Source organism: Cricetulus griseus, chromosome 6 (genome assembly GCF_003668045.3).
Source record: "Cricetulus griseus strain 17A/GY chromosome 6, alternate assembly CriGri-PICRH-1.0, whole genome shotgun sequence".
Taxonomy (NCBI): Eukaryota; Metazoa; Chordata; class Mammalia; order Rodentia; family Cricetidae; genus Cricetulus; species Cricetulus griseus.
The window spans coordinates 114,982,528-115,004,523 of NC_048599.1; the positions used below are offsets into that span (position 1 = coordinate 114,982,528).

Here is a 21,996-nt window from a genome sequence, read left to right on the forward strand (position 1 = left end):
TACTTCTGAAGAATCTTAGGCTCATAGACCCAGAAGTTCCATTTCTATTTAGCTCTACTTGAAGTTTGTAAATCATGCATGAAGCTTAATCTAGCATTTTTCTGTGATCAAAAATGTTTAAGTATCATTCAGCTGTAGGAAAATGTTCAATAAATTATGATACAGTTCCATGCGGACCATTAAGCAGGAAAAAAACTTTCCAGGTAAGTTTCCAGCGCCTAATCCCCCTTGGGACTCGCGCTAACGGGGGCTGACACGGGCGCGCATGCGTGGGCCAGGGCGGGGCCTTGGGCGGCTCTCTCGGCACCGAAGTCACGCCCATCTCAATTCATCAACACGTGATCCAGCGAGCCAGGCTGTGCCCACTGTGCTGTCTAGCCCGGAGGCCAAGCCTCCAGGCTACTGCGGTGCGACCTTGGTGACCCAGAGACCCGTGGTGCACGCGCTGAGCTAACGTGACCTCTGCGGGCGAGTCGTGCGGGGAGGAGCCGCCTCGAGGCGGGACGCTCAGTGTCCGGGTGTTAGGGAAGTGAGTGCGGGCTGTGCGCCGGGGGCGGGGGTGGGGGCGGGACCCGGTCACCCCCAGGCTGCGGCCACTCATGCCCCGCTGGCCCGCTGGCCCACAAACTCGCCTGGCCTCCAGTGTGCCCTGGCCTCCAAGCCGGCGCGGGTTCCGAAGGTCTCCCGCTGCACTTGGTACTCTGGGGATTTGGAACGGCTCCAGAAAGCGCCACCTGAGCTTGTTTTCCCAGGACCTGCTTACGTTTTTAAGGCTTTGAGTGGGGTCAACTTTGGGGAATTGAAGATGAGAACATTTAGGATTTTATTTGTGGAGATGTCCGTAAACTAGGTGAGGAAGATTGTGCAATTTACAAGTCGAGGTCACATCTGCCCCTTAGGGATGGTCACAGCCACCATTGTTAATTGGTTTGTTGATCTTTCTTTCTTTCTTTCTTTCTTTCTTTCTTTCTCTTTTCTTTCTTCTTTTTTTTTTTTTTTTTTTTGAGACTAGTTACACTGGCCTCACTTCATTGTTTAGTTTTGGATAATCTTCAAAGTCCCATCCTCCTTTTGCCTCTGCCTCCCTTTTGCTATTGTTACATACAGGCTATTGCCACCAGGCCCAGCATTATTTTTTTAATTGTTCCGTTTTTCCACAGTTAGATTTTTGTTTTGGCAGCTTTGTTTTCTAAATCATTTCACGATAGATTTCATGTTTAATATTTAAAGGCAAACTCACTTGTTTTCAGAAAAATAAATATTAAACGAGGTTTTATTTGAGCACATTCGGGACCTGGCACTGTCTTGCGTGCTGTCGTTAGAGATTAGCAATATGGGCGAGGTGCCTACTTCTTTGTGGATTAAGAGGGACTCTTGGTCACTGGAGGTGGGACTGTACACTGGTGCTGCCACCTGTTTCTCAAAAGACTAACATACAACCTAGCCGAACAACTTCTTAGGTACCCAAAGATGTAAGTCCCACCACAGAGATGCACACCCATCTGTGCCTACTGCTGCGTATTTCAAGAAATGGAACCATCCTAGATGTCGATCATCAAAGGGATTTCAAAAATCAGTACATGTACACAATAGAATTGTACTTTGCCATAAAGAAAAATGAAATCATGGCATTTGTAGGAAAATGATGGAACTAGAAGTGACCCCATTAAGTGAAATAAGCAAGACCCAGACAAATGCTGTGTTTCTCTCATGTGGATCCTGAACTGTTAACTTAGTTAACAAATTTGAATTGGTTAAATTTGCTCTTTGATAATTTTATATATGTGCATAATGCATTCTGATTGCTCTTTGCCCCACCTTCATGTTTTTTTTTGTTTTGTTTTATGGCCCCCTGAGAGTTTTCTCAGGATCTTCTATGTGGCCATAGATTTAAAAGGATTCATCTGAGCCTAGTGGCTCCACAACTGAACAGTGAGTGAGTGTCTCCCTCTCTCAGAATCTCCCATTGGCCAATAGTTCAGAACTAAGGAGTAGTGTGCCTCCTGAGCTGTTCCGGACAGCTGTCTTCAGGACTGTGAATGGAGCCAGCCGTACAGTCCCTGGTCGAATTCTGAGTGGGGGTGTGTGGACTAGAGGAATCTAATTACCCAACGGCACTAATGATGAGACAGGAAACACCATATCATCTCAGGAGGGCTCCCAGCCGAAGCCACAGTTTATTGAGAAGTTCATTTAAATAGTCTTCCAAGGGCAGGAGCATCATCAGGAATCATCTATTATGATGTATATAGCTAATATCAAGTGAATCTATTAATTCAAGCATTACCTAAACAGTTCCTAGACAAGTAGACAGAGTTCTCAGCCAAGGTGTGGGCCTACTCAATGCTTATGCCAATAGAGATGCAAACTAAGACACATTCTACACTGAGGCCATGCTATTCAACAGTAGACTTGCTCACATCTGCAATACAATTGTAGTTTGGAGTTCTTGGGTGCTCCTGTTTACTGAAACTTAAGACATTCCTTAATGAAACTTTCTTGGTCCCCAACACTGAGCAGCTCCCCGATCCTTGACTTGACTGAACCAATCTTATGCCTGCCCAGTGCAAGTTACCACAGCTTCTGTGAGCTGATGATTGTAGTGACTGTGTTGCCTCCAGAGGTTGGAATTTCAAAGCACTTCTCTGTCTGATGCCTCTTTAATTCTTTTTTGTGCCCTATCCTCTCTTTGTTCCTTAAGCCTTGGAAGGGAAGGTACTAGTATCTTGCTTAGGTCTGATTCCTCAGCTTTATTTCTTTCATAAGATCTTGAGTAGCTGTGAGACTCTGCATTCACCACTGCTCATTGCAAAGAGAGGTTTCTCTAGGGCTGAGAGTACCATTTGTCTATGGTTATGAGCATAGATATTTGAAAGGAGAGTTTGATACTTTATCAATTAAGCTAAACAACAGTAGTAAGTTTTCCCCTGAAGAACTATGACCTTTCTAGGTATGGATTATGGACAGTTTTTCAGTACTGGGCATAGATTCCCTCCTGTGGAGCTGTTCAGAAATCTAATCATAGAGAGACTGGTTACCTCTGTAACAGTTGTGCCACTATTACACTGGTGGGTACATCTTGCCCTGTAGGTTGTGATTATAGTTCATAGAGTTTCAGTGAGGTAAGACTTGTCTTTTCTCTCCAGCAGCCTTCATAGCACCATCTAGCACTAAGAGCTAGCCAGCAGGGAGGAGGTTTCCGGGTCAGTTCCAATTTGATTTCTTTGTATCTTAGAACCAAGAGGTGTGGAACCTTCCGCAGTAGAGCCTTATCATCTAGTTCTGGTGAACAACCAAGGAATGGCAAGAGCCTGTGCTGTCTTGGGAGCCTCTGGGGTTTCTCTGACAATTCCTATGGAAGTGTGGTGGTTTGAACGAGAATGGCCCTGATAGGTTCATATATTTGAATGCTTGGTCCACAGTTGAGAGGACTATTTGAGAAGGATTAGGGAGTGTGGCCTTGTTTGAGGAGGTGTGTCAATGAGGATTGGCTTTGACATGTTTCAAAAGCCCATGCCATTTCCAGTTAGCTCTCTTTCTGCCTCATGCCTGTGGAGCAGATGTGAGCTCTTAGCTAGTGCTCCAGTGCCATGTCTGCTTGCCTACTGCCATGTTCTGCTGTGATGGTCATGGAGTCTAACCTGGAACTGCAATAAAGCCTTCTATAAGTTTTCTTAGTCATTGTGTTCTTTCACAATAGGAAAGTAACTAAGAATTGGCACTGAGAATTTTCCTCAGCAACTCACTGCCTCTAGGGCAGTATTAGCTAGTCGTGCAAGTTATCTGCCTTTGAAACTTTGATATTTTTCAATTGGGTTTCCATATGGCTTTTGATACACCCTTTGCTTTGGTTAACACTCCCTTCCCTCATCTCCCCCGTTCCCAGCTTAAATCTTTTTGCCCCAGTACCCCCCATCTCTACTGTATGTTGAGTAGCCCATAAAACTCTACTCTCTCTCCTCCCTTAAAGTTTCTCTATTCCCAATGTCCCCTTTCCATTTTCCTGCCTTCCACAGTATTCCAAGTTAAACACACAAAACTGAAGAGTTGAAGCTAGGATTCTGATCTTAATTCTTATATTTGTGTCGGCGTGGGGATATGTGTCATGACATTAAGGAGACCAAGAGAAAGGAAAAAAACTCAAGGGATGGGAAGAAAGTAATAGAATATGTGTGACATGAGGCTGGAGACATGGTTCAGTGGCTAAGAGAACTGGCTGCTCTTCCAAAGGACCTGGGTTTGATCCCTAACACCCACTTACCAGCTCATAACTGTCTATAACTCCAAATCCAGGACCCTTTTTGGGTCTCTGTAGACTCCACATGCATGTAGTGCACAAACATGCATACAGGCAAAACATCCTATGCTATCCACACACAAACACACATACATGTACACTACACACAGACACAAACATGCATACAGGCAAAACATTCATATTCTATCCACACACAAACACACATACATATACACTACACACAGATATATATATATATATATATATATATATATATATAAGACACACACGTGTACTACACACACACACACATGACATGAAGGCACAAGGATATTATTTCCAGAGGGAAGGGATCTAGAGATCAGAGAGAGAAGTGGAAAAATTCAACAAGAGGAACTGAAAATGTCATGATGAAACCCATAACTATGTGCTAGTTTTGAATAGCAAATCTAAAAATTACCTTAGAATAAACAACAGGAACACCAAAGATTTGTGAAATGAAATCAATAATTATTGTTGAAATAAAAAAGGAATTAGGCCATGTATTTTTATGAGCTATAGAGAGGAATTTGTATTTTATGCTTTTAGATTTTGTTTTTGGATTGTGTATGGTCTGGCCAGCTCTGTTTTCCTGGCATTTTGGTTTCCTTGCCTCAAATCTTTTGTGTCTTCATTCAGTCCACAACAAAACAGCTCTCAATATAGCCACATTTTGAGTGAGACTGGTCCCTCCCCCCCCCCATCAGTAAGTCATGGCTCTCCTGTGGAGGGAGCTTCTGACACAGCTAAAATTGGAAATGTTTTTAAGTTGAGATGAACAGGTTTGAAGTGAGGCCGGTTTTAGGCTTCGAAGGTGAAATGAGTCTATTGGGGTATCAGGGGTGTCTATGATTGGCAAAAGATACTCTTGTGATTTGTGTTTCATCAGCTCCTTCAAATTTTTCCAGGGAATAAACTGACCTTAAAAATGGGCATGTAGGCGCTTTCGTTAGGTAGATTCTTGTACATGGACTTGGACTCCCCGATCCCTAGGATGGCAGGTAACTTTGACTTGTTTGAAAACATGCAGGCTGTTTTACATTGGCAGGAAGACCATGTTGAAGCTGATTCACACATTGGCACATCACGGTGATGATGTCAGCTGCTGCGCCTTCTCGTCGTCCCTCTTGGCTACCTGCTCCCTGGACAAAACCATCCGCCTGTACTCCCTAAGTGACTTTGCTGAACTGCCACACTCCCCATTGAAGTTTCACACCTATGCTGTCCACTGCTGCTGTTTCTCGCCCTCGGGACACATTTTGGCATCGTGTTCAACAGATGGTACCACAGTGCTGTGGAGTGCACACAGCGGACAGCCCCTGACGGTGATGGAGCAGCCGGGTGGCAGCCCTGTGCGAGTTTGCTGCTTCTCCCCGGATTCCACTTACCTGGCATCAGGGGCCGCTGATGGATCTGTTGTTTTGTGGAATGCACAGTCATACAAATTATATAGGTATGGCTGTTTAAACCCTGCCTGGCTTGAATCCTGTTAAAACTAAGTTTTACTTTTTATTGTGGTAAAATAGACACACTGTTGACCATTTCAGTTGAAATTATTAAGCACATTAGAAACCATAGCCTGCTTTATGCTGAAGATAAAATCATCTGATGGTCTTCCTGCTTGGTGTCTGCAGAACAGGAGGGCCAGCTGGTCAGAACGTTGCTCCTTTGTGGTCTCAGAGCTGAAGAAGATGATGCTTTGAAGGGTGGTAGAGGGCTGACCTGGTTCAACCAGGCTGCTCAGAATGCATGCGATGCCTCTGTTTTATAGCAATGGGCGCCCTGGTTAGCTAGCTAGGTTTGTGATTTCCACCTCGGTGGCCCATCTTCCTTCCTGTGTGTGATTAATACTGCACTAATTGCAGAGTCCTTACCGGTTTGTTTTCCTATCTGAGGAACAGTGTTGCCAGGACAGTGCTTTTGCCTTCTCTTCCCAAGAGAATCACTGTTCACCACATGTTTTTTTCATAAAGAATTTGTTTGAAGCTGAGGCATTAGGCCTTATTATTATCAAGTGATTTTAATACAGAAGTTGAATGGGCTTTTTATTATAATAGCGTGCCTTTTCAGTCAAATTCATTCTGTACATTTTAAATGTGGCCATTGTTACTCTTGGTTGTTTTTCACCTTTTTATGTTGTAGGGTTTTAATGTGCTCATGTTGAGTTGCAACGAGAATGTAAAGATAGGAAGATTGTAGCGGCTATGATCTGGGCTCATATGTTTACTTATTATGTTTACCTCCTCCCTGTACTCTGTACAGAATGTGTCGGTTTGTAGCATCAGTCGGTTTGTGGGCATCAGTCACCTGTTCTGTGTAGGCAGCTGTCATTTCAGAAGGGACTGTAATAGAAAGAACCTCATCTCCTCCTGTTTTGCTTTTGTTTCAGGTGTGGTACTGTCAAGGATGGCTCCTTGGTGGCCTGTGCATTCTCTCCTGAAGGAAGCCTCCTTGTCACTGGCTCCTCTAGTGGAGATTTAACAGTGTGGGATGATCGAATGAGGTTTCTACACACTGAGAAAGCTCACGACCTCGGGATCACCTGCTGTGCCTTTTCCCCACAGCCCCTTTCTGGTTGGTTAGCTCACCCTTTTAAGTACTGGATCCCTGTTTGTAACTTCTCTGACTTTGTTCTTTGAGTTTCCATCCCATCATTAGTATTGAGGGTCTCCCCAGTCTATTATGGAATCGTCCTTTTGCTCTCTTTTTAGAGTAAAATGAACTGTGAAGAGCTATTATATGGAAAAAAAATTGTCCTTTTTTTTTTTTTTTTTTTTTTGGTTAGTACAGGACAATTCTGCTTGTTACAATAGATTCAGATCCTTCGAATATGGAATTTTTGCAGACTTAACTGCTGCTTTTACTGTCTTTTTTAAAAAATTGAAATTGAGATAGAAATTGGAAATAGACCAGGCTGGCCTCGAACTCAGAGATCAGCCTGACTCTGCCTCAGAGGTGTGTGCTACCAGCGCCTGGCTTAGAGCTGGTAGTTTTACAAATTGGGAAAGGGTTGGGGAGATAAAATTGATAAGGGATTTGCTGTTCAAGCCTCGTGACATGTGGCTGTCTGTGCTATTGGGCATCCTTGACACAGAAAGAAGACAGAATGGCTTTGGCATTCCCTTATTCCAGAGCCCTGAATGGCTCAAGTACAATGAAGGTCAGATTTCAGATCCCTAAAGGCACAATCTCTAGGTGCCTTCCTAGTGTGTTGCACCTAACCCTACCTGAAACTCAGTTGTGGCTCTATATACACTCTCGCTACACAGCCCCCCTCCATTCCTTGACTGCACTGAATTTGTTTTTCAAGCAATTTCCCTCTGGACCTGTTACCTAGACAGACACCAGACCTTGGCTGGTGAAGATTGCTTGATCAGCTAAAATCTTTTCTTTTTTAACCTTTTAACATTCTATATCAGGTTAATAGATTTTTTTTCCTTGAACCCATTCCTCTATTAAATTCTCTACCCAGTTTAGTCAGGCATGTTAGTCTTTTGACAATCGTCTTGTGCTATTTTATCCCCAGGATTGCTTGTAATAGACAGGATCCATTTTGCCCACTTTTGTGGTACCTTCTCCATTTTTGAGGCACTCACTTGTTGAAAGCGTCACACTAAGTAGGCAAGGGGGGTTTCAGAGCAAGCACAGCATGGTGGGAAGAACACTTAGATTTTACCATACAGCAGGGGGGTGACCTTGTCTCACCCCTGAAGGGGAAGGGCACCAGGTTTCAGGGGTGCCTGGCATCTGGAGGTTGGACAGACAGTCACACAAGACTTTCACAAGATGAAGGGCTAATTAACCATCGTTGATAGGAAACGTTTTTCACACAGCGAGTCATGGATGAATTGTATAGATGTGGAGGAATTTAGATTGCTTTTTGTGCAAGGGGACGATCTAAAAGTAAATCATTGGACTAGATGATTGTAAGGGAGGATGCAGTGAAACCCCTGAACTGGACCACTCTGTGAATAGAAAGAAAAGTTTATTGGGGGAACAGACTGCTGATCTGCTCCTGAGAACAAACGATAGCAACGTGATGGGGAAAGTACAGAGATTTTATATGATTTTATATGATTTAGTCTAGTAGACACATAATGAAATCTAAATTCTCTAAGAAACCTTATCCAGTGGCTTCTAAGATATCACCTTGATTAATGTTCCTAAGCTGTGTAATATTTTTCACCAGATCAGTTGAATTGATATGATTTTACATTTATAGAATTGGAGTTTTCCTCTTGATCTGATCAATTGGAAAATAAATCCTCACTATTATTCCATGTGCATTACATCAGGCTTCTAAAAACTTGGTACTTCAGAAGGCAATTACATTGGATGTGATTAACCACTTAACATTCTTAAGATAACTGACTTTTCTAATTTTCTTCATTAATGATAGCTTCATAACCTCTAAAATTCAGTTGGAAGATGTTCTGCTTTTGTGGTGAATTACTGGCTTTTATAGCTTTGAGCCATAGCCTAGAAGGACTTTTCTTAAACAGAAATTTCAGACTTAAATTATAATCCTATTTAATGCCTGCTTAGAAGAAATTCTATAACCGTTTTATTAGAAGTGTCACCTAACAAATATTCATTGTTTACATGGCATAGATGAGCCACATCAGCAGATCTCAGCAGACCAATTCTTTTTATTTGTTTATGTAACTTGCTGTTTTTAGGTGGAGAGCAAGGCCTTCAGTTTTACCGACTGGCATCATGCGGTCAGGACTGTGAAATCAAACTCTGGGTAGTTTCTTTTACCCATGTCTTAGGTATGTTTCAAATATCTAAAATTATTTGTGACCTATATTAGACTTTAATCTTTTTTATCTTAAGACATAAAAATCTGTTTTAAGAAACTTTTATTGAGTTGGGTGTTGTGGCACATGCTTAAAATCAGAGTTTAGGAGATGGAGGGAGGAGGATGAGTACTTCGATACCAGTTTCACCTGTGTTACATGGACAAGGCCAGCCTGGGCTACTATGACAGACCCAGCCTCAAAAGCAAAGAGAAACTTGAATTGGATGTAGAAGCCTGTTGTCCATGTCTGGGTCTGACCACACCCTACCTCTTCCACCTCCTTCCCCGCACACTGCAGGAAACCACCCTGCACCTGATTTAGCTTTGACTCTTTCACTGGTTTTCACACTCTTGCTGGTGTTATTTACATCGCCTTTGCATTTATATATTGTGGCTGCTGTTTATTGATGTGAGTCTTCTCATGCTCAATCTCATTGTGTCAGGTGACCTTTCAGTCAGGACACATGTGTGGTCCACTTTGGGCCATGGTATTCCTTTATAGTGCCTCTCCAATGATTCTTTCTCTCCTGTGCTCTTCCTGAACTTCCATCAGCTGGATGGTGGAGCCCTTGAATGGATTCTCCCTTCCCAGCCACACACACATTCATCTCTCAGTCTGTTGAATCTGTATCTCATCAATTTGAGAATCGATCTCACCAATTTCTACAAGTTCATCTTTATGTCATTTCATTTTATTGGGGCTGGAGAGCTTGCTCAGTGAGGAAGTGCACTTACTGCTCTTGAGGAGGACCCGGGTTGGGTTTCTAACAGCCATGTAGGATGGCTGACAGGTACCTGTGCTCACATGAATATATCCACAAGACGCTCATTTATATATAATTAAAAATAAAATAAATATATTTTAAAGTTACTTCTTCTTATGGGGGTGGGCATTCCTGGCTTATGGTGGAGGCCAGTGGAAAACTGTGGAGTTGGTTTTCTGCCACCTCCATTTGTGTTCTAGGGACTGAATCCAGAGCATCAGCTTTCTGTGGCAAGCACCTTTACCTCCAGGCTGTCTCACTGGCCTTTTGTTTCCTTTTTATAGTTGGTTTGTAATGAAGGAGAGAAGGAAGAATTTTCCAAATTCCCTTCTGTTCTCATAACCTCTGGGCTTCGACTTTGCTTGCCTTCATCCTTGTCATTCACACTGTTACCTTCTTCAGGTGTCCAGTGACGTGATATCTCCACAACTAGAGATTTGACAGCAAGGCTCTCAGGAGCTCACTGCCCACAAGGCCTGTAGATGAGAAGTGTGTTTGCCTTATGGGGAAGGAGCTGAGGACAGTGGATCTTGTCATCAACCACTGTTTTCCTTATATAGGTTTCTCCTGGGGAAGATCACCTGCCTTGTACAGCAAACTTTTGGGGCCAGGACTCTGAGGTGTAATTGTTCTGTTTATGACCTTGTTTCCCTGGTTGTTGACGGCCCTATCTGGCAGGTTTTCCTGGGACTGATTATGTCCTCCTCAGCTTTAGCCCCCTGTACTGAACTCCGGGCTTTTCAACTCTGAGCTGCCTGTTAGTTGACCTGTTTTCTGACCTTCACAACTGATTTCAGTTTCTTTTTTCAGATGCCTCCTTCCCAGGCACTTCTTGATACATTCATATCTTGACAGATTCATTCATTATCACATAAGGATTTTGAAGCTGTGTGGTCATACAACTTTTTGATCCACATGCCTCAAAATGGGTTGTCATTTGTTACCTAGTAAACTTTAGCTAGAACACACAAATTATGGCTACGCCATAAATTGTGCTAGAGTGTAAGGAAGAGCATTATGAAGAAACAAGAGACCCTATTCATGTTGGTTTACGTGTGATACCTTTCTCATTTAAACATGATGGGGAGAGTGGGACTTCTGCCTTCTCAGGGTGATCCTTGATTCTTTCTTCACTCAGGTAAAATTCTGGTAAGAAATACAAATACAGTCCCATGTGTGGGCATCCTAAATACAATTAGCTTGAAGTTGTTCAAAAGGAAACCCTGTGATACATTGTAAACTATCTTTACACCACTCTTTAAGAAACATTGGTGACCTCTTGAGTGTGCAGAGAAAACTGTTCAGACAGCAGCTGTCACTGTCTGGATCTTACTCGGCTTGATGGTATTATGGGACACAGGCAGGCCTGGCTCCTGGACTGAAAGTCACCAGTGTTGTGCAGCTAACTTCTGTTCTGTGTGACTGGTAATGCAACCTTAAAGTTCACCTCATGTGTGGCATTTGTCACTGTCTTAATGCTCTTCTCTGCTCTCCCAGGTAAATGTGTCTATGCTGTTTTGAGTGTGAAGTTTTTACTGTTCTTCTATAGAACCTTCTTTTCTAGTTAAATGTTTGATGTCTGACACCTCAGCAAAGATTTTGGGTCTCACCACTCCGTAACTCCTTACACTTGTTTTTACAAGTTGGCATTAGAACACACTGAATTCCATCTGTTTACTTTTAAGAGAGTTGTGTTTATTTTCAGTAATTCTAGAGATTTTATGGTTGTACTTTCTTCCCCCTCGCCCCTTTGTTTCCAGACAGCATTTCTATGGGTAGTTCTGACTGTACTGGAATTAGCTCTTGTAGACCAGGCTGGCCTTGAAGTCACAGAGATCTACCTGCCTCTGCCTTCTGAGTACTGGGATTAAGCCACCATGCCCGGCAATGAGTGGACTTTCTAAGAGTGCTGTAGATGTTATAGATTTATAGAATGTATAATACCATTGATTTATGTACAGGAAGACAAAATGTGTTGGTAAAGTCAGATTTTATAAAACATAAGCACTTGATTTTCCTTAGGCAGATAACATATTTTTATCTTACCAGGCACTAAAATTAAGCATATTTCACATGCTTAAAATTTTTTGTGATTATAAAATTATTCTAGCCTAGTCTTTGCAGAGTACAGCATTAAAAAAAAAAATCTGTCATTATTGGCAGCACTAATGGGATTTAATGGATTATAAGAAAAAAAATCTGTTATTGAAGTGTGTGTGTGTGTGTGTGTGTATACTAGAGATGAGACTCAGGATTGCATCCCCAGCTATTACTGAGTTTTGAAACCATCTTGAGCCTACATTATAATTATCTGGTATCTGTATGGATACCCACATTGCATGACGATTTTTATGACTTTGTCTTTTTGTTACTCACATTATTAAGTACATAGGTCAAAAGGTGTTGACTTAAAACAAATTATGAGCATAATCAGCTTACTAATGTTCTCACCTTGTTAATTACAGGCTTTGAATTAAAATATAAAAGTACACTACGTGGGCACTGCGCCCCAGTTCTGGCGTGTGCTTTCTCCCATGATGGACAGATGCTTGTGTCAGGGTAAGTGACCACACCGTGGATGCTCCCGAGGCAGCTCTCTGTCATTGTCATTTTGATGACACTCAGCTATTTATCGTGTGAGCACGTACATGCCACAGTAAGTGTGCGGAGGTCAGAGCACAACTTGCAGGAGTTGGTTCTCTCTTTCCACCGCATGGGACTCAGGTCATCAGGCTTGGTGGCAGTCATCTTTACCTGCTGAGCCATTCCACAAGCCCAGTGTTTTTTGCCTCCTTTCCTATACTTCATATTTTGGATCTTCTCAGTTTTAACCATTGAATGGTATGGTGCTACCTTAGCATGATTGGCTTGTATTTTCCCTAAAACAATGAAATTAGAACTTCATTGTGATATATGTCAGAAATGGATATTTCCTCCTGCATAACAGGATGGCTGCAGGTGAATTATACTGATTTTCAACTTGAACCTTGTTTTGTTACAGCAGACAGATTAGGCATATTTATATGGTATTTTGCTGTAGAGAAAGTTACTTTCCAGCCTCACCTTTTTCTATGTGATTCATATTTTTTTTCTAGAGGTTCATGAAACTTTTAGTGTGTGGTTTTCTGTACATTCACTTTGGTATATCTACATGTGGGCTTAATTTTAGCTTGCTCGGAATTTTTTAAAAAGCAAATTTGTGTGTGGGGGGATTTTGGGGTACAGGGAGGCATGCTCTCTGTGTGAAAGCAACTGTAGGAGTGGATTCTCTCCTTTTACCACATCGGTACCAGGGATTTTAACTCAAGTCCTCATGTTTTCAGACTTTCTTGGATCATCAGCTCCCAAATAATGACACAGAGACTTATTGTTAATGAAAGCTCGGCCTTAGCTTAGGCTTATTCCCAACTAGCTCTTAAATGAACCTGTTACATTAATCTATGTTCTGCCACGTGGCTTGTTATTTCTCCTCCATCTGACTCCTTCTACATCTCACAGGCAAAATCTCCCCCTTTTCTTCTCAGATTTCCTGTCTCTGCCCGGAAGTCCTGCCTAGCAATGGGCCATTCTGCTCTTTATTAAGCCAATCAGTATATGCCTTTTACCCAGTGTTCTCAAATATCCCACAACATCCTCAGGCTTGGTAACAGGCACCATCTTGCTGGGCCAGGAATGGTTTTGGCTTTTGGTTTTTTTGTTTGTTTGTTTTTTGAGACAAGGTCTCATGTGTAGTACTGGTTGGCAGGAACTTACTATGTAGACCAGGCTGACCTTGAACTCTTGGTGGTCTCTTACCTGTACCTCCTGAATGCTGCAATTGCATTATATGAACCACAGTGGCCAGCAATGCTAGCAATTCTTTTAGCTTCTTAAATCTGTGAAAGAATTTTCCATCAGTTTTTGAAAATTCTTATCTCTTTTGCTATTGCCCTTGTCCCTTGCTGTCTCTTCTCTAGGGCTCCAGTTAAGTACAAATTGTACCTTCTGACTATATATGTTATCATTTTTAGCCTTTTACATTTTTGTTTCTGTCTTCTAAATTTTTTTAATGAATTTTTATGTATATGAGTGTTTTGCCTACCTATGTGTCTATGTACCACATGTATGCCTGGTACCTAAGGAAGCCAGAAGAGGGCGTCAGATCCCCTGGGACTGGAGATACAGCTGGTTGTGAATCACCCTGTAGGTGCTGGGAGTCAAACCCAGGACCTCTGCAAGAACAGCCAATGTTCTATACATCATTCTTGATTTTCCCTTTATCAATACTCTCTTCAGCTACCGTGCTACTTAAAATGTATTTGAATTTTGTTTTGTTTAATTTTATTTTAATGTTTGTTTGTTTATTTATTTTATGTGTATGAATGTGTTCCCCGAATGTATGTAAGTGTACTTACTGAGTGCATATGTCAAATGCCCTGGAGCTGGAGTTATGGATGTTTGTGATCTACCATATGGGTGCCAGGAATCAAACTCAAGTCCTATGGAAGACCATCCAGTGCTATTAACTGCTCGACCATCTCTCCTGCCCCTACTCTCCTATATTTAATAGTCTTCTCACTGTTAATTTTGCTTAAATTGTGGTTCTGTAGTTTCTAGTTGGCTGGTTTTGTATGGCTTTTTTTGATAAGTTTTGTGATTTCCTGTTCTCAGTTGCAACATTCCTTCTCAAAGCTTTATCTTATGAGGTTTGATTTGAACACAAATGCATGATTGAATTACTTTATAATATTTTTCATAAAATCTTTATTATAGTTTGACAACCTAACCTATTTTCAAACAAAAAGATATGATCCCTTTGTTGTCTAGATTTTTAAAAAATTCTTAGATGCTTCAGTAAGACAGGCTCCATACACCTTTGATACTAACTTTAAGATTTATTGTTTATAATTCTGTGTATGAGTGTGACTGTATGGGGGTGTGCGAGTGTGTGAGTGTGTGTACATGTGAGGGTGTGAGGGTGTGTGCATGTGAGTGTGTGAGGGTATGTGCGTGTGAGTGTAGGTACCCGGGGAAGTGATGGGCGTTGCTGAAATGATGGGTCCGCTCTCTTTCCAGCCAAGCAGGATGGGGCTTAGAGTCAGATCCTCTTCAATGACAAAAATGATAATTTCTGGCTTATGAGTTTATGAACTAAAAAATAATAGCTGAAAGTTTCAACAGTAAAAATACCTTTTTGAAGATATAGTGTATGTATACATATATGCATATAATTCTGAATAAATAAAAACATATGTGTGTGTTGTAAGCAACAAAAAGGCACAGTTTGAGCTATAGAAAGTGTATCGGAGAAACTCAGATTCCAGTGGAGTGGAAACAGTGCCATATGTTGTAGAACACGTTCTACACATAGTGATTCTGTAGGGAAAAGTGCCCTGGAAGGTTTGTAATGCATAGGAAAAAATTAATGCTCTTTAGTTTGCTTTTGCCACCATGACCACATTGTCTCCTTTTAAATATATATAATTTTAGTATATATATTCTATATGTGTGTGTACATGCCCATCGCTGCTGGTTTGTTGTTGTTGTTTTTTTTTTTTTCCTTTTGGTGATGGTAGGAATTGAACTTAGGGCTCACACATACTCAGCACACTCTCCCCCACAGCTATTTATTTATGTTCCTACCTCTGTCATCAGATCCTCTAAAACATCTCTACCACATATGAAGGCTCTTCACAGCAACTCAGACTAAAGCCAAGATATTTGGGTTCCTAAGCTCTGCTTAAAACAGCTGGCCCTCACCTGTTTCTTCTTTTCCCCAGATCCTCCAGTTTTTTGATGAACAGTCAGCTAAATAGTCATTTTTACCACTATTTTAGGTGTGTCTCATTGTTCATCATCAAAAAATACCAAGCTGGGTGCCGTGACACCATGATTGTAATTCCATCACTGAGATAGCTGCAACTAGAGGGTTGTGAATTCAAAGCCAGCCTGGGGTTACAGAGAGAGATTCACTCAAAAAACAAAGAAAGCAAATTCTCTTTTGACCCAAAATTTACAAAGGAGAGCATAGAGTTGAGTTTTCTTTTCTTGTCTGAGGAATAGGTTCATGGGCAGAATGATTGTGCAAAATTGAACATGTGCAACTGTTTTGTTTTTGTTTGTTTGGTTTGAGACGGCATTTTTCTGTGTAGCCCTAGTTGTCCTGGAACTCACTTTGTAGACCAGGCTGGCTTCAAACTGACAGAGATCTGCCTGTCTCTGCCTCCCAAATGCTGGGATTAAAGGTGTGTGCCACTACCATCCTGCATAATGTATGGCTGTCTTACAGAAGAACAGGGCATGGGGGATTCTGAGTCTCAGCTCTCGTCGTTCATGTCCTGGTGATTATCTGATAACACTGGGGTCCTGGTAGCTCCTCTCCATCCACATCGTGAGGGAAGTGCTATGGATGCTGTGTGTTGTCTTCAGTGCTTTTCATAGCACTGTAGTTTCCTGTGAGCTTGTGTTCTGTCACTATTAGGTGGTGAGCATATTATAAGGTTATGATTTTGAATGTTTTAGGTGTTTACCTGTTGCTCTAGGTAACATTCAGCTGTTTTCTGGATAGCTTTAGTTAATTTGGATATACAGGCAAGTGAGTGAGTTGAAATTATAACTTGGTGAAATATAAGTAAGCATTTAGTTCTTAAAACAGACTACTGGGGGAGAGACAGGAAAGAATCAATGGGCTGATAGGAGATGGAGATTTCACATGTACTCTGTCACTGGTGAGACAGGCTGCACGCTCGAGACAGGGGGAATGTGAGAACCAATGAGCAAAACAAACTGAAGTGTATGAATGTCAGTGTCTCAAAAGGAAAATGAATGGAAACGAGTAAGATCCTGGGTTGGAAGGCATAGGCAGAGAAAGGGATGGCATTTAAAAAGCAGTAGAATTATAGACACAGATGGGGGATATAAAGGTAGAAACCTATTTTCTAGAAATTTCTTCTAGATTAAAATGTATCATATTAGACTGTTTTCATCATACTGCAGTATAGTACTGGAGGCTAGGTGTCTTTGGAAAGAAAAGCAGCTATGGGGCTGGAGAAATGGCATAGCAGTGCAGAGCCCCTGCTGATCTTCCAGAGGACCTGAGTTCCACTCTGTACCACATCAGGGGCTCACAGCCACCTTAGCTGCAGCCCCAGGAGGTGTGGCCACCTCTCCATGTCTCCACAGGCACTTGCTCACTTGTGGCATTCATATATATAGACACACACACACAGAGAGAAAGAATGATAAAAATAAATTTTAAACAATTAAAAGCAAAGCAATTTGTTTAACACAGTTGTGGAGGTTCAAGGACATGATAGTGGCATTAGTCCTTCTGCAGTCAGGACCATGTGACAGAAGATGGAAAGGAGCAAGAGATCATATATGTAGATATAGATACATGAGACACCTTGATGTTAATCAGACTAAAGGAGAGCCACTGACTTTCCTTTCCCCTTTGTGTTCCTAAGAAGATGCCAGGCTTCATGTCGGCTAGGTAAGCCTCTTCCACTGACCTGTGACCCCAGCTCTACTACAACTTTAAAAGCAGTTCTAGCATGAGAGGCCTGTCAGAGAAAGTGTTGAAGGCACAGTAAAGAGTCAAGTCACAAAAAAGTCAGTGGTTTTCTTGAGGCCCTCCTAAGAGCTCATGAGGTAGAGGCATTGCACCCACCCCTACTCAAATACAGCTTGGTAATTCCTAGTCCATGATGTGGAATGCAGCCTTGTGAGAGCATCAGCACAGCCTTGTGAGAGCATCAGCACGACTCCCAGGCTGCACATTGGAGCACTTTGGGTCTCAGGCCTCAGGTGAGATGTGAAGCCTGCACAGGACTCCAAACTGAATCTGAAACCCTTTTTGCCCCAAAACATTTCAGATAAAGGATATGTAGATTAAACTTGGGAATTAAAAATAGTTTTGTGGTGTTCTCACCTTACTTTAAAACAGCATAGTGATCTTGTGTATTCCTGGGTTTTACATCTGTAGATTCAACCAACTAAAGATGGAAAATACTTGAACCTGGGAAGAAAATTGAAGCTGTGCTGAACATGTACAGATATTTTTCTTGCTATTCCCTAAACAATACAGTACAAGTATTTATATAACATTTGCACTGTTATGTATAAAAGCAATGCAGAGATGAATTACAGTACATGTTGGGTATGTGGAGGATGCAAATACATTAGCATTTTATAGAAGGGGCTTGAACATATGCAGATTTTGTTATATGTAGAACCTGGAGGTTGCTTGGAATCGTTCCTCCACCCACAGATACTGGGGGAGTGGTTGTAATAAACTTATCTCATATTTGCATACTTTCAAATGAGAATTTAAAATAAACAATAGCAAGCATGGCACTGTTTGAAATTTGAGCAGACCTTCCCAGTGCCTGGCTTTGCAGAGCCATTTGGGCATTCTTGCCTGCTTTGCACACCTCGTTTGCCTTCAGGGCTGTGAGGCCAGCGGGTGCCATCTACAAAACTATGGAAAAGGTTTCCCTTCACCCTTCCTCTGGTTTTCCCTGTAGTAACTCCCCTCTAGCCCCTCTGCAGAACTTGCATTTTGTCCATCCTGTTCTCTTGATCTAGCCAGATATAGGAGCAGTATTTGTAAAAGTTGCCACTGATCACAAAAATCCTCCTTTAGAATTCAAATAGAGAACTGCTTTTCGCCATGGTATTATTAGTAGTTAGGACTCCAGGGAAGCCAGTTTTTAAATTTAATTTACTAATCCTAGTTCCTCCTACCTCCCCTCTTCCCGATTCCCCTACCTACCCCTCATCTCACCCCACATCTGCTCCTCAGAGAGGTTGCAGCCTCTCATGGGGAAACAATGAATTCTGTCCCATCTCCATTGAAGCAGGACCAGTCCCCAGTGCCCCCTCCCCCATGGCTACACTGCACAAGGTATCTCTTCGTAGGAAATGGTCTCCAAAAGGCAGTTCATTCATTGGGGATAGCTCCTGGTCACACTAATTGCCAGTGAACCCACAAACTGCCCAAGCCTCCCTCGTCACCTGCATTCAGGGGGCCTAGTTCAGTCTATGCAGTCAGTTTGGAGTCAGTGAAGTCCCACTAGTTTGAGTCAGCTATCTCTGCAGGTTTCCTCATCATGCTCTTGACCCCTTTGCTCATATTATCACTCCTCTCTCTCTTTGACTAAACTCTGGGAGTTTGGTCTATTTCCATCAGTTACTGGATGAAGGTTTCAGGAGATCCTATTTCCTCTTCCTAGGTGGATCCATGTATGTCTATATTAGGGTCATCTTTGTTACCAACTTCCATGGGGTTGTAGACTGTATGCTGGTTATCCTTTGCTCTATGTCTAATAGCCATTTATGAGTGAGTATATATCATATTTGTCTTTCTGGATCTGGGTAACCTCACTCAGGATTTTTTTTTTTTTTCTAGCTCTGTCCATTTGCCTGCAAATTCCAAGATGTCATTGCTGAGTAGTACTCCATTGTGTAATTGTATCACACTTTGTTTTTCCATTCTTTAGCTGAGAGGCATCTAGGTTTCTTCAATGTTATGTCTATTATGAATAATGCAGCTATGAACACAGTTGAGCAAATGTCCTTGTATGAGTGTGCATCCTTTGGGTATATGCCTAAAAGTGGTATTGTTGGGTCTTGAGGTAGATTGATTCCCACTTTTCTGAGAAACCACCATACTGATTTCCAAAATGGTGTACAAGTTTACACTCCCACCAACAATGGAGGAGTGTTCCCCTTTCTACACATCCTCTCCAGCATAAACTGTCTTTGGTGTTTTTGATTTTAGCCATTCTGACAGGTGTAAGATGGTATCTCAGAGTTGTTTTGATTTGCATTTCCCCAATGGCTAAGGATGTTGAGCAATTTAAGTGTCTTTCAGCCATTTTAGATTCCTCTATTGAAAATTGTCTATTTTGTTCTGTACCCCACTTTTTAATTGGATTATTTTCTATTTTGATGTCTAGTTTCTTGAGTTCTTTGTATATTTTGGAGATTATCCCTCTGTCAGATATGGGGGTGGCGAAGATCTTTTCCCATTCTGTGGGCTGTCATTTTGTCTTGTTGACTGTGTCCTTTGCCTTACAGAAGCTTCTCAGTTTCAGGATTAATTGTCAATATCAGTGTCTGTGCTCCAGGTGTTATGTTCAGGAAGTAGTCTCCTGTACCAATTCGTTGAAGGTTACCTCCCACTTTCTCTTCTAAGAGATACAGTGTGGCTGGATTTATGTTGAGGTCTTTGATCCATTTGGACTTAAGTGTTTTGCATGTTGATAGATAAGGATCTATCTTCAATCTTCTACCTGTCATCAGCATTCAGTTGTGCCAGCACCATTTATTGAGGATGCTTTCTTTTTTCCATTGTATAGTTTTAACTTCTTTGTCAAAAGTCAGGTGTTCATAGGTATGTGGATTAGTATCAGGCTTTTCAATTTGATTCCATTCGTCTACCTGTCTGTTTTTGTGCCAATACCAAGCTGTTTTCATTACTATAGCTCTATTGTAGAGCTTGAAGTCAGGGATGGTGATGCCTTCAGAAGTTCCTTTATTGTACAGGATTGTTTGGCTATCCTGGGTTTTTTGTTTTTTTCCATATAAAGTTGAGTATTGTTCTTTCAAGGTCTGTAAATGTACCACATTTTCTCTATCCATTCTTCAGTTGAGGGGCATCTAGGTTGCTTCCAGGTTCTGGCTATTACAAATAATGCTGCTATGAACATTAGTTGAACATATGTCCTTATTGTATGAGTGTGCATACTTTGGGTATATGCCCAAGAGAGGAATTGCTGGATCTTGAGATAGACTGATTCGCATTTTCCTGAGAAATTGCCATACTGATTTCCAAAGTGGTTGTACAAGTTTGCACTTCCACCAGCAATGGAGGAGAGTTCCTCTTTCTCCACATCCCCTCCAGCATAGATTGTCATTGGTGTTATTAATTTTAGCCATTCTAATAAGAGTAAGATAGTATCTCAGAGTGGTTTTGAGTTGCATTTCCCTGATGGCTAAGGATGTTGAGCACATTCTCAAGTGTCTTTCAGCCATTTTTAATTCCTCTGTTGAGAATTCTCTTTTTAGTTGTGCACTCCAATTTTTTTATTTTTATTTTTTTAACTTATATGTATATGTATATATTTATGTTTATATAAAAAGAGCAATAATGACAGTATGTTATGCATCAATAGCAGCAACAGCTTTTCCAGTTCTGTAGTCCTTTGAGCAAAATTGTAGAGACATCCAGCACACTCCATTTTTAAAAAAACAAACAAACAACAACAACAAAAAAGTAAAAAACAAAATCCCCAGAAGACAGCACAGTTCTGTTACTCTTGTGGTACTTGGCAACATTTTTTTTTTAAATTAGTTTCTCAGTCATCATCTGGGAGGAAACCATTCTGAGCAAAATCATTAAAAACAGCTCTGATAAAGCATGGTCACTATTGTGTATCATAAAGCAGGTCCACATATGAGTGAGTACATATCATGTTTGTCTTTTTGTGATTGGGTTACCTTGCTCAGAATGGTTTCTTCGAGTTCCATCCATTTTCCTGCAAATTTCAAGATTCCACTGTTTTTTTCTGCTGAGTAGTACTACATTGTGTAAATGTACCACAATTTCTCTATCCATTCTTCGGTTGAGGGGCATCTAGGCTGCTTCCAGTTTCTGGCTTTACAAATAATGCTGCTATGAACATGGTTGAACATATATGTCCTTGTTATATGAATGTGCTTCTTTTGGGTATATGCCTTGGAGTGGAATTGCTGGATCTTGTGGTAGACTCATTCCCATTTTCTTGAGGAGTCGCCATACTGATTTCCACAGTGGCTGTACAAGTTGGCACTCCCCCCAGCAGTGGAGGAGTGTTCCTCTTTCTCTGCATCCTCTCCAGCATAAACTGTCATTGGTATTTTCGATTTTAGCCATTCTGACAGGAGTAAGATGGTGTCTCAAAGTTGTTTTGATTTGCATTTCCCTGATGACTAAGGATGTTGAACACTTTCTCATGTGTCTTTCAGCCATTTTAGATTCCTCTATTGAGAATTGTCTATTTAGTTCTGTACCCCACTTTTTAATTGGGTAGTTTGGTGTTTGGGGGACTAGCTTCTTGAGTTCTTTGTATATTTTGGAGATCAGCCCTCTGTCAGATGTGGGGTTGGTGAATATCTTTTCCCAGTCTGTGGGT

The 21,996-nt window shown here is 41.5% G+C and overlaps 1 protein-coding gene across 2 annotated transcripts in view; it reads left to right on the forward strand.

Annotated features, from left to right (window-relative positions):
* Positions 1-339: 339 nt before the first annotated feature.
* Positions 340-21,996, forward strand: part of Wdsub1 (WD repeat, sterile alpha motif and U-box domain containing 1) — a 46,847-nt gene continuing 25,190 nt past the window's right edge. For both annotated transcript variants that reach the window (XM_027420365.2, XM_035446869.1), the window contains exons 1-5: positions 340-529; positions 5,325-5,729; positions 6,666-6,850; positions 8,956-9,048; positions 12,307-12,400. In XM_027420365.2, the coding sequence (XP_027276166.1) occupies positions 5,332-5,729; positions 6,666-6,850; positions 8,956-9,048; positions 12,307-12,400 (770 nt within the window). In that variant the 5' untranslated portion in view covers positions 340-529; positions 5,325-5,331. The remainder of the gene's footprint in view (positions 530-5,324; positions 5,730-6,665; positions 6,851-8,955; positions 9,049-12,306; positions 12,401-21,996) is intronic.